The sequence below is a fragment of the Mauremys mutica genome, chromosome 1 (assembly GCF_020497125.1).
Source record: "Mauremys mutica isolate MM-2020 ecotype Southern chromosome 1, ASM2049712v1, whole genome shotgun sequence".
NCBI lineage: Eukaryota > Metazoa > Chordata > Testudines > Geoemydidae > Mauremys > Mauremys mutica.
The window spans coordinates 341,437,732-341,450,022 of NC_059072.1; the positions used below are offsets into that span (position 1 = coordinate 341,437,732).

General features: G+C 55.0%; 2 protein-coding genes across 2 annotated transcripts in view; both read left to right on the forward strand.

Annotated features, from left to right (window-relative positions):
* The window catches only part of LOC123361855, a 26,072-nt gene extending 19,058 nt beyond the window's left edge, over positions 1 to 7,014 (forward strand). Inside the window, exons 3-5 of the mRNA XM_045002033.1 lie at positions 2,824 to 3,118; positions 4,934 to 4,985; positions 6,170 to 7,014. Coding sequence (XP_044857968.1) covers positions 2,824 to 3,118; positions 4,934 to 4,985; positions 6,170 to 7,014 — 1,192 coding nt within the window. The remainder of the gene's footprint in view (positions 1 to 2,823; positions 3,119 to 4,933; positions 4,986 to 6,169) is intronic.
* Positions 7,005 to 9,482, forward strand: LOC123372226 (putative protein FAM205B). Its single transcript, XM_045020230.1, has one exon. It carries the CDS (start codon positions 7,057 to 7,059, stop codon positions 9,469 to 9,471), a length of 2,415 nt encoding a protein of 804 aa, XP_044876165.1. The 5' UTR covers positions 7,005 to 7,056; the 3' UTR covers positions 9,472 to 9,482.
* Positions 9,483 to 12,291: the final 2,809 nt, after the last annotated feature.

The following is a 12,291-nucleotide window of genomic DNA, read 5'->3' on the forward strand; positions in this document are numbered from 1 at the left end:
AACCTGATCTCCTTCTTTGAGAAGGTAACAGATTTTTTAGACAAAGGAAACGCAGTGGATCTAATTTACCTCAATTTCAGTAAGGCATTTGATACGGTTCCACATGGGGAATTATTAGTTAAATTGGAAAAGATGGGGATCAATATGAAAATTGAAAGATGGATAAGGAACTGGTTAAAGGGGAGACTACAATGGGTCATACTGAAAGGTGAACTGTCAGGCTGGAAGGAGGTTACTAATGGAGTTCCTCAGGGATCGGTTTTGGGACTGGAGGTTTTTCACCTTCCTCTGCTGCATGGGGCACGGGTCACTTGCTGGAGGATTCTCTGCATCTTGACGTCTTTAAACCACAATTTGAGGACTTCAATAACTCAGACATAGGTTAGGGGTTTGTTACAGGAGTGGGTGGGTGAGATTCTGTGGCTTGCGTTGTGCAGGAGGTCAGACTAGATTATCATAATGGTCCCTTCTGACCTTAAAGTCTATGAGTTCTGAGTAAAGGACCCACAATTCTGGGATATATTTCTTCAGGCTGTCACTTACTCCACTAGCATCCAAGTGCTGAGTCACCCTGTGCAGCAGGACTCATTCACTAGCACCTGTCACTGTACAAAAATGGTTTCCAAGGAGAATAAAAACAACTCTACTTTCCAGGGGCAAATTCTGTCCTTTAATATTGTGAGGTGCACATATGCTGCTGTAACAAACATCCAGGGTCATTACTGGGCACTCAGAGCCATTCAAAAATTTTTGACTGAAATCGTGGTTATTGAAAAATGTAGTTTTGTCAAAATAAAAATGTTTCATGAAAATAGTTTGATGTTAATGAAATGTTCATTTCATTTTGATTGGCCAAAATGAAATGAAAATTTCAATCCAAAACGAAAGAAGGGCAGCTCCACAAAGTCCCCAGCATGGGCCAGTGGCTGAAGGCTTCACTCTGGCCCTATGCAATATGCTTATATTCATGTAAAAGACATAGAGTAGGGCATCGATCTTGGGTACTAACATGAAAATATGTATATAGCATATAAGCATTATTTAGCAGATACAAATCCATACAAATTAGTAGCTTCAGCAGTTGAACTTGTAACAATGTCAGCAAGTGGCTGATTTGTTTTGTAATAAACTTGTATTAAGTGCGTGGGCAGGGGGATAGAGGGCAGAATTCCTACCTAGCCTGACAAACAGCAGTGTTTTGCTGCATAGCCCCCATCTTTGAGAAAAATAAAATCTTGAGATCTGTCAAACATGACTGAGAATCCTGGGTGCTACCATAATGCAAATAATAAAAAAATAGAAGAACACGCCTAAAATTCCCTGCTTCCTTGAGATGTCTGGCATTTATAAACAGGGAAAGGGATATGTTTGGAGGGCTGTACCCTTGATACATGAAAAAGATAAAGTGATTGATGTGATCAAGTGGCTTGGTTACTGAACTGCGAGTCAGGAAATGTGGATTCTATGTCCAGATCTACCACTAACCTGTTGCAAGCCCTTAAGCAAGTCATCGTGCCTCTCAATAATCTTGTTTTCCCTTCCAACTTTGTCTTATCTATTTAAATTGGGACAAGGACTGTCTCCTGCTATGTGCATGTTCAGTGCTTATCAAAATAATTGGGGCTCCTAGGCTCTGCCATATAACAAATAGTAAGAGATTAAGCTGATTGAAGACGTGCAGAAGAAACAAGCATAGGAGATTGTGATAGGTTACACCTCTCTGACATCCTCTTGGGGAGAGGGGTGTCTTGGACATTCTTCTCTGGATGGCAGTTTGACTGTAATCTGAGTTCTATATTTGGGGTACAGGAATATTAACATTTGTGATGATTCTTGAGTGAAATAGTATTATTGTCTATATGTCTCTTTGAAGGTTGTGGTAACCTGTATCTGAACTGTTTAATGGATAAATTACCCTGTGCTAATTGCCAGGATGTTTGGGAGAAAGAATTAAGCCTATTGTTTGCTCAGGCCGAAAGGTTGCTGGAAATGTATAAGAACCCTGGGACACAATCCTGCTTCATCTCAGATCTGCTTTTGGTTTCAAGAGGGGGAAACCTTAAGCCATAAGGATTGAGATCCCCAGTCATTGACTGGAGTCACCCTGAATATGGACATTGGACTATAACCTATGGACTATTTCTAAAAGGACTGTTGGCAACTACAAGGTCACTTCTGCCATGTATCTGAATCTCAAGAATTGAATTCAAGTCTGTATGTATATTGATATTTTAACCAACACTCTCTCTCTTTTCTTTTTTAATAAATTTTAGCTTAGTTAATAAAAATTGGCTAATAGTGTGTATTTTGGGTAAGATCTAAGTTATAATTGGACTTGGGTATGTGGCTGATCCTTTGGGATTGGAAGAACCTTTTCTTTTATATGATGAGATAAGATTTTCAGGAATCATCATCATATCTGACAGGTGTGTCTGGATGGAGGCCTGAGGCTGGGCACTTTAAGGGAACTGCCTTGTTTGGACTTCTGAGTAACCAGTGAGGTAATACCGGAGCTGTTTTGGGCTGGCTTGGTAAATCTAAGTATTGGAATATCCACCAGCGTTTGGGGTTGGTCTGCAGTTCACCCTGATTGAGTAACCGCAGTTGGCTCCCACGGGCAGCACCATCACAATGTTATCAATGAAAGACTGATTCACAGGTTAGAAACCCTGCCGCCTAGTGAGAGACTCACGGAGCTCAATCTCTTTTGCTTAATGAAGAGAGGGTTACAGGGTGACTCAGTCACAGTCTCTAAGTACCTACATGGGGTGCTGGGGAGGGGCTGCAGGGAGCCAGGGTCTTGCCCACCTCTGATGCCTGCAGTCCCTTTGTGATGTCAGGACCCGCCTGGTCCTGGCCCTTTATGATGCGTCACTGGAACAAACAGCCCCTCAGGCGAGATCCAGCCACAGCAGTAGCAGGGAGTGTAGTGTCTCCACGCCCAGTGCGCGTCCAGACCGTCCTCCCCAGCATGTTTGACGCGGGAGTGGGGATCATGCAGAGCTGGTTCTGTGCCTGCTGGGACAGCTCCTGGGTGTTGTACACCTGCGTCCTTCTGGTCCTGGTCATCTGGGTGGCCATGGCGACGCAGCACAGCTTCTCCTGGAGAAGCAGGATGGTAGGAGGACCCTCCACAACCCCCCCCCCCCAAGCCTTCCTGCGCTCTCAGCAGAGCTTGCCTGGACACAGCCTCATGGAAGGGAGGGTGGGTGGGTGGGTGGGAGTGCCCGAGGTCCCCTGTTCTGACCAGGCCCCGTTGGGCTGGTGGGGCACATCCACAGTGAGAGACAGGGCCACAGACAGAGCTCCTGGCTCCATTCATTGGTTGTTCCTTACTGCCCCGACCACCAGCTAGTGCTAGAAATGCCAGGGCTCTCCCTTGTGGTCCCAGGGTTCCCGGCACCCCTGGCACTAAGCCGGCTCTGGCCAGTTATTTACCTACGCTGGGGGAAGCTGAACAAACCCTCCCAGCTCCCTCCCAAAGCCACAAGCTTTCCTGGGTCTCTGGCCTCCCAGCCAGCCAGGGAGAGGGCAGGCAAGAGGTGGGGGGAGAAAGGGGGAATCCAGGACAGATCTTTGGGTTTGGTCAGTTGGGGATCCTGCCTCGGGTCCCAGATCAGTTGGGGAGCTGGGCTCGCAGGTGGGAACCAGGGGAGACGGGGAGAGAAGAGGAAGCCAGAGCACATTGCGAAGCCCAAGGGCCTGGTCCTCATTCGACTCATAACATCGGGGGCAGAAATCACCCTCCGCAAGGGTCAGACCCAGGGCCCACGGACAGCAAAGGAGGAACCTGCTGCCCCTCCCCCCAGGTTACTCTGTGGCGGATGCCGTTTCGGCTCCGGGCAGGGTGCCCAGCCGGCTACAGTGTCTGTGTTGGTCACCCAGCTCCCCAAAACAACCGGGCGTTGAACGGCTCAGCCGGCCCCAGTCCCAGAACTAACATCCCAGCACATGGCCCTGCTTGGGCTTCCTGGTGCCGGGGTCTCCAGAGCCCCGGGGGCGATGCGGCAGCTCCTACAGCCTCAGTTTCTTGAACAGACTGTAATCCGCAGCTCAGCTGGTGCCAGAATGGGGCAGCCTGGAATTCAAGGGGCTGAGGGAGTGCCAGGGGCAGCCTGGTGCCCAGGCAATAGAAAGGGGAGCCCAGGGCAGTCCCTCCAGCCTGTATTCCCTGGCGTATGGCCATGGGCTGCGGGGGGTAGGGGGCAGTGGTGAGCCAGGGACCCCTTGGCATGTGGTTGGAGAGGGAAGCCCAGGTTACCTGGCTGGGAGGCTGCAGAAAGAGGCCACTCCGACTCTGTGGCTGCCCCTACCCAGAGCTAGGGGGCAATTCCCAGCTGGCATGGGGTTCTCACGCTAGCTCTCACCGACTGGTGGCATGGGCAGCCGGAGCCGTGGCACAGGCTAGCTGCCGCCATCCGTACCCATGGCAGCCAGACGGGTCTGTCCTAGCCTGTGCTGCTGCTGTGCGCGAAACCACGCTTACATCTCTGGGTTTAGCGCGCTAGCTGGAGGGGATGTAGCATGAATCTGTCTGTGCAAGCTGGGAATCACCCTGCCAGCTCCAGGGGCAGATGGGGCCCATGCGTGTGGGTCCGGGGGCAGCAGAACATCCCAGACACTTGGCGTAAGCTGGCTACAATGGGGCGCGGCTGCAGAGGCTGTGGGCACAGCCTGGCCTTTCTCCCAGGGCCCTGCTGTGACTCTGGTGTGGCGATGCCCCGATGTCAGGGGGTGGGGGACCCAGGATTGTTCCAATGACTCTCGGGTGGGGAGCCCGGGGCATGGCCGAAGGAGCCTGAAGTTCTCCAGCTGCAGGAGGTGGAGGGAAGCGTGGGCACCCCTGGCACCGGGCTGGGCTGGGCGGGAGGCTGGCACTGCACGGCCTCAGTCTGGGTACCACGTAACTCTGCTGCTTCCTTGGCTCCCGCAGGCTCTTCTGGTCAGCAGGCTCCGGTGGAGGGGGACGGAGGATGAGGGAGAAGGTAAGGCCCTCCCTCACGCTCCCTAACGGCTCCCTGGCTCAGAATCCCAGGGCTTCTCCCAAGCCCTCCACCCTGGCCCAGGGGTCCCACACGAGGCCCCCCAGACGTGGCCTGCCCCTGGGGATGGGAGCAGGAGCCAAGGTGCTAACTGGAGCCGGGATAAGCTGACATGCTGCTAACGAACCGTCGTCTGGGAGCTCTGCAGTGATGGAGGCAAACACCCCACTGTCTGTCCCCTCTGGCAGGTTGTCCCCATGTCCTCCAGGGCTTTGCGCAGGCTAATGGTGAGCATCGGGGGGGGAGCTACCTGCCCTTCCCAGAACAGGGCAGCTTTGCCAGCAGGAGGCACTGCCCACTGCCCAGCAGATCTTGTCTTTATTTCACCCTGTCTGCTCTGTCTTGAATAGGGGTGTAGCCCCCTGGCACTCCGTTGCTGTGCATCGTACCAGGGCTTGCAAGGCCAAGGCTGCTCGGTGCTGCCAGCCCCTGACATTTGCCAGAGAGATTTCCTGGGATCCCGCACACTGGCAAGACCCATTTCTGCAGGATGGGGCACCGGCTGGGTTATTTGCACCAGGACCATGTGCCATCCAGGTTTCTGGTACTGGGACAGTGCACCGGCCAGATTCACGGCCCTGGCACGATGCCCGGGCCGGGTTCACGGCGCTGGGACTTCACCGTGGCCAGGTTCACAGCACTGGCAGTGTTTGAGAGGGGGCCTGGCGTGGTGCTGGCGGAGAGCTTCATCAGGCTCTGGGCTCTCACAAGCTCAGCATGCCTGGTTCTGGAGCAGCAGCACAGAGTGGCCTGGGGCCAGGGCACTGGAATGAGGGGGTCGGGGGGCCATGCCCACGGACTTTTGACTTGCTGTAAGGGCGAGCAACAGGAGGCAGGGCGTGCGGAGAAGAAAGAGCAAGCGGGAGGCAGGCTCTTAGAGGGAAGCAGTGGCGGAGGAGCAGGGCTTGGTGTGGGGGCGAGGCCTCGGGGGGAATGGGTCACAGGCGGGCGGGGCGCTGGGAGAAGGAGCGGCACGGGGCAGGGCCTCGGGGTTAGGAGCAGTGCGGGAAAGGGGATTCGGGGTTGGGACAGTACAGGTGGGTGGGGTCATGGTTCGGGTGCCTGTGGCCCCCGCTACGTTCAGGCCCCATCTCTCCTCAGAAGCCCTCTCTGCTGTTCTGTTTTAGGTGCAAAGAAGCGGCGGGTGAAGCAGCCGCGTGACCGGCTGTGCTGGGACCCCCCACGCCGCGCTCGCCGAGCCACCAGGCGCCGCTCCCTCCGCCAGCTGCTGTGTGACAACTCAGACTGCGCCCTGTGCAATGAGGCGGCCCGGCAAGCCGAGCGGCTGGTATACGCAGACAGGGCCAGCGCGTGGGTCCCTGCTGGGCCAGGGTCACCTCCCACTCCCGCCTCCGGCTCCAAAGGGAGGAATCTGCTCGGTAGATCCATGTGGAGAGGCCTGGATGTGCTACAATGGTGCGGCTCTAGGACATCTATGGGCGACCAGGTCCTCCCACCAGCGCAGAGCCCCTTCCCACCCAGCAAGTCCCGCTCCCCTCCCGAGCGCCAGGCAGGCAGCCGGAAAACGGAGTGCCGCCCGCCGAGGGAGGATGAGAAGAGGCTGTCCCGCCCACAGCAGGCCAAAGGCTCCTCCACAGAGCAGGACGAATGTCTCTTCTGCTCCTCTCTCTGGGATGAGACTCTCCTTCGCGGGCAAGAGCAGGCCCAGAGCTCCTCTTCTCTACAGCACGAGCCGCCCCTACTCGCTTGGGAGCTGAGAAATGGATCAAGCCAGCACGAGCCATTTCTTCCCAGGCATAAGGAGCACCCCGGCCCCGCTCCTGCCCAGCACGAGCCCTTCCCTCCAAGCCAAGCGGAACATGGCTGGGTCGGGAGTTTCCTGCGCAGAGGCAGAGCAAGGAGCCCCCAGGCCGCTCCCCAGAGGCATGTGCATCGCCCCGATTGGGTGCCGTTTCTGGCCAAGTCCCCAGGCGGGACCAGGATGTCAGGGCGGAAGGCCAAATGGCACTGAGACCAAGAAAGGACGGCACTCAGGGCCACGGGGGAAGCTCCGATGTCTCTGGCTGGGAGACCCCTGGCGCGGGTCAGCCCTGGAGCCCTGCATGTGGCCGGCAGGCTCGAATTGGCCGAAGCGGAGACCCCCTTCCTCCAGCGCGACGTCAGGGCGAGTCTCGAGAGGCACGTCCAGGTAAAGAGGCTGCAGCACACCCTGGGGCTGCCCTGCATCCTGCAGAGTGCTTTAAAGATCTTCATGCCCCCAGCACCGAAACCCATCGCACGCAAGCCCTTGGGGGCAGGCAGGGTGGTGACGATGCCACAGACCCTGCCCTTCCTGAGCGTCGGCTCCAGGACAGAGCTGGAGCGGCATCTGCAAAGGATGGTGCATCTTAAGAGATGGGGGCTGCCCAAGAGGATCCAGGAGTCCCTGAGGCTGCTGATGCCAGCCACACCTCCACACCCCCGGCTCGGCCCCCTGCCGTCTGGGAGATGGGCTCCAAGGGGGCCAGGCCCAGTGACAAGGGCAGCCCAGATGCCCGGCCTCAGAGCTAGAGCCCCAGCCCAGGCCTCCCAGGGCCCCGCCAGAGCATCCAGATCCGCGCCTGGCTCTCACTGCTGCAGAGACACCCGGGAGCTGCAGGGGCACATTGCCAGGAAGGGCTTGGAAATCAGACTAGGCGCACTGCCCGCCGTGCTGAGGAGCTCTCAGAAAATGGCTGCCCTGGGGCGCAGAGACCTGCTCCTGCCTAAACTGATCCCCCCAGGCTGCAAGGCCCCCCTGGCCCGCCACCAGCTCTGCCCCCTGCTCAGCTGCAAGGCGGGCAGCGTGGAGCTCAACGTGAGGCACAAGCACATCCAGTACCTCTGGGCTCTCCCCACCCTGTACGCAGAGTCCCTGGCCAAGATGGTGCCCTGCCCGCCCGTGCCACCCGCCCCCCTGCTGCCCCTGGGTGTGGCCATCGAGTTCTGCCCCCTGGAGACCCCCTTCATGGCCCCTGAGGGTCGGGAGCTGCTGGAGAGACATGCCCTGAGGAAGTGGCTGCAGCACGAATGGGGCCTGCCGGGCCTGGTGCGGCGATCGCTGAGGTGTTTCATGCCACCCACGCGCCCCAGGCCCAAGGGGAGCGACCGGCCGGCAGCCATGGAGCTCCGTGTCAGCAGCGGGGCCCCTCCCATCCCTCTGGCCACCAAGAGGGAGCTGGAAGCCCACATCCGGCGCAGGGTGGCCGAGAGGAGGTGGGGGCTCCCCAGGAGGGTGCAGGAGTCCCTGCGGGGCTTCATGCCCCCCACGACCGCAGCTCCGGGGACACATCCAGACACGCAAGGCAGAAGGGCCAGCCAGCCGCTCAGGGGGCTGTCAGTGAGAAGGGCTCCAAGAGAATCACCTTCCAGGGCGGCACCCGTGGGCCCCACAGCGGTGGCTGTCTCCTTAGCCGGGCTCCTGGGAACTGCATGGCGCCAGCAGCTCAGCCGGGACACATGCCACCAGCTGCTGGAGAGACATGTGACCAGGAAAAACATAGAGATTCGTCTGGGCCTGATCCCCCGCAGGGCCCAACACTCACAGGAAGCCGCCCGCTGGGTGGGAAAGCTCCCCTTGCCCCGGCTGATTTGGCCGGGCCAGAGATCCCTGGAGCTGCGGCCCCGGGAGCTGCTCTTCCTGGAGCAGGCGGCCTCAGATCACCTGGAGCTCAACCTTCTCCACAAGCACCTGAGCTTCAGGTGGGGGCTGCCCACGCTCTACCGACAGTCCCTGGCCAAGCTGTTCCACGCAGGCCCCTCGCCCGCCCCGCCACCCTCCAGCTCCCGCGCAGCTGGGACCGAGTTCACGGAGCAGGAGCTGCCCTTCCTCCCACCGGGAGCCCGGGAGGAGCTGGAGCTGCATGTCAGGAAGAAGAGGCTGCAGCACGAGTGGGGGCTGCCTCTGATCATCCACAAATCCATGCGGGGCCTGATGGGGGCTGTCCCCCGCCCCGGCCAGCCCAAGGCCCCTCCACCGGCCGACAGTGACGTGGCCGTTCTCCAGCCCGAGCTGTCCTTCCTCAGTGAGGGCAGCAGACAAGAGCTGGAGCTCAGCCTCCGCAAGAGACTCATGCACCGGCGCTGGGGGCTTCCCAGGAGGATCCAGGAGTCGGTGCAGCTGCTTCAACCTGCCTCAGCGCACGCGGAGCTTAGGCCCCACGGCCCCATGGAAAGGGATGCAGAGGGGCCTTTCCTGCTGCCCTGGCACAAGAGCACCGTGCACCTGGAGCGGGGCGTGGGGAAAGCCAGGAGAGTGGTCGCTGCTCCCCACCCACGGCTCAGCCTGGGACGTGACGCTCAGGAGCGGCTGCAGATTCACGTGGCAAAGAAATGTGTGGAGACCCGGCTGGGGGCCGTCCCCGCTGCAGTGAGACGCTCTTGGCAAAGGCTGCATCTCGTGTCCCAGCTGCCCCTCTGTGACGGAGCGATTCTGGCGGGACCCAACTGAGAGTGCCAAATCAGGACCAATTGCTCAAACAGGGCAGTCACAGCCCTAGGCTGGGGTTTTTCCACCTCTAAGGCAAACCAAACCAGCCAGACAAAAAGGACTTTGGTCTCACCCCACTGGCTAACCACAAGTCACACAAGCAATTTCCTTAGACACTCCAGTCTCCCAGCATCACCACCAGTGCACTCGTCCTGGGGATGAATGGTTATGAAAACCAACACCCCAATAAAAGAAAAAGGTTCCCTCGATCCCAAAGGACCAAGCCCCAGACCCAGGTCAATATACACATCAGATCTTACCCACAAATCACGCTGTTGCCAATCCTTTAGAATCTAAAATCTAAAGGTTTATTTACAAAGGGAAAAAGGTAGAGATGAGAGGTAGAATTGGTTAAATGGAATCAATTACATACAGTAATGGCAAAGTTCTTAGTTCAGGCTTGCAGCAGTGCTGGAGTAAACTGCAGGTTCAGATTAAGTCTCTGGAACATCCCCCGCTGGGATGGGTCAACAGTCCTTCGTGCAGAGCTTCAGTTTATAGCAAAGTCCTTCCAGAGGTCAGAAGCAGGATTGAAGACCAGATGGAGATGAAGCATCAGCCTTATATAGGCTTTTCCAGGTGTAAGAATCTCTTTGTCTTCACTGTGGAAATTTACAGCAAAATGGAGCCTGGAGTCACATGGGCCAGTCCCTGCATACTTTGCTGAGTCACAAGGCGTGTCTGCCTTCTCTCCATGGGTCCATTGTGTCCTTAATGGTCCTTAATGGGCCATCAAACAGGCTAGGCAGAGCTAACACCAGCTTGTCTGGGAGGCTTCCCCCAGAAGCACAGCACAAACTTGAAATACAGACAGCCTAGAGCCAACATTCATAACTTCAACTAAAAATGATACAGACATATAGACAGCATAATTATAATCAGCAACCCAGAACCTGGTCTTAGACACCTTATATGACCCCCTTTACTTAGGATTTGGTGCCACTACAGGACCTTGGTTGCAACCCATGTTCTATATGGTCCCCATTTATATCAATAACGTCACACCCCCAACGCAAAATTGATGCAGGAAGGGATGACAAAACATCGCTGACTGCATCCCAAGAGCCCCCTTTCCTTGGGTCTGGCTCACTACAGCTAGTGTTGGGCTAGAGGCCGTACCAGTGTATAACCAAAATGGTTTATCAAAGTCATGTTCAATAACATGAATGAATCTCTTTACAAACTCAAGGTATAACTTGATTAGCTTTTGCAGCATGGTTCCTGTATGTTTCATGTGATCTTGCCAAGAGCTAAAGAAAACAGCTACTTTATCCATACCAGCTCTGGCCAATGTTTTGAACCCAATTAACATTAAACCCATGTAGATATTGATGTTGTTCATAGTACAGGACTCTTGGCATTTAGCCCTGAAAGCAATATGGTAGTGTGCCTCAGTTTCCCCTTTCATACAGCACATCAGGTCTGGAATGTATTTTCCCCTGTGAAAAGTTCCAACACTGTTTACAGGCATTAACTGTGAAACATCAGTATAGCAAGGCCCTTTAACATAAAGTGTATTTTCATGTATTCCTTTCAACATGTTCAAGGGATTTTCCAAAAGATTAGGCACATTGTACATTGTTACAGTTCTTGGCAATAGCAACACATTAGTTACAAAAATTAGCATTAGCAATAACAACAAATTCATTGCAAGTGTCCATTTACAATCATGTTTGTCATGCCACACCCTTGGCTCAATATCACTGGAGTTTGTGCATTTTAGGGTTAACCTGTGGCTTCCCTTTGCAAAATTCAGTCTTCTCTTTCCTTCTTGTCCTGCAGATTTAAACCCTGACTTCTCTTGCTTAACAGAATTCACTGGCTGATGGGGTGGGCCCTCTGTGCTAACAGCTATTATCAAGTCTTTCTTCTCCCTGCCAGCCCAGTAATTCGCATCAACACAAACACTAGCTTTTAACTTCTTAGCTGCCATGGATTCCAAGGCTGGACTTTGTCTTACAGAGATACCACACAAATCCAAAGAGTCTGAGGGTGAGAGCTGGCTTGCTCTCCCCTGCCTCCTCAAGCATTCAGCCCTAACACTGTTCTGCTCTGAAACACCAGTAACTGAATCTGCCCTCAGATCCTGAAGCACAGACTGCTCACTTACAGATTCAGCATGGAGACATTCCTGTCCCAACACCATTGTCTCCCCAACAAGCTGGCCACACACAGCCAGGTGGTTATAGGGCTGCTCAACTTCCTTAACAGCTTCTACTCCACCTGAGACCTTTTCAAAGCTGCCCACACTGGATCTCTCAAAAGGAAAGTCAGTGGATCCATTCACAACCGAAAATTTCTGGCTGTTAGGAACTGAAACTTTCTTGATTAAATCACTTTTACACCCTTCAGTTGCAGTAAACTGCTTGCACAGGCTACCATGAGGATTCCTTTCCCTAGGAGCTTCTCTAAGCAGCAATTCACCCCTCACAGAAATTCTGCCCTTCCCCTCTTCACCTAGGGCTTGCTCTAAAGGAACACTTCCCTGAGCAACCACAGACGCTTTCTGGGTCTCACTTACATTCAGAATCACCTTAGGCCCAACAGGCGGATTTCTACACAATCCCCTTTTAGGCACACCTACAGACTTTCTAGATAACAGGTCAGAAGCAGTCTCCTTCCCTTGGCCATGAACAAGTTCAGGAATCTTTTCCTTCTTGCTACAAGTTGTCAAACTGTCAGTAGGTAACACACTTAAATCACCTTCATGCTCTCCTTGTGCCCTGGCTAGGGTATCACCCTGATCAGACAGAGTTGCTGCACCCTTTTCCAACCACACAT

Coding starts and splice junctions, on each gene's coding strand:
- LOC123372226 (XM_045020230.1), top strand. CDS start 7,057: ATGTCTCTGGCTGGGAGACCCCTGGCGCGGGTCAGCCCTGGAGCCCTG.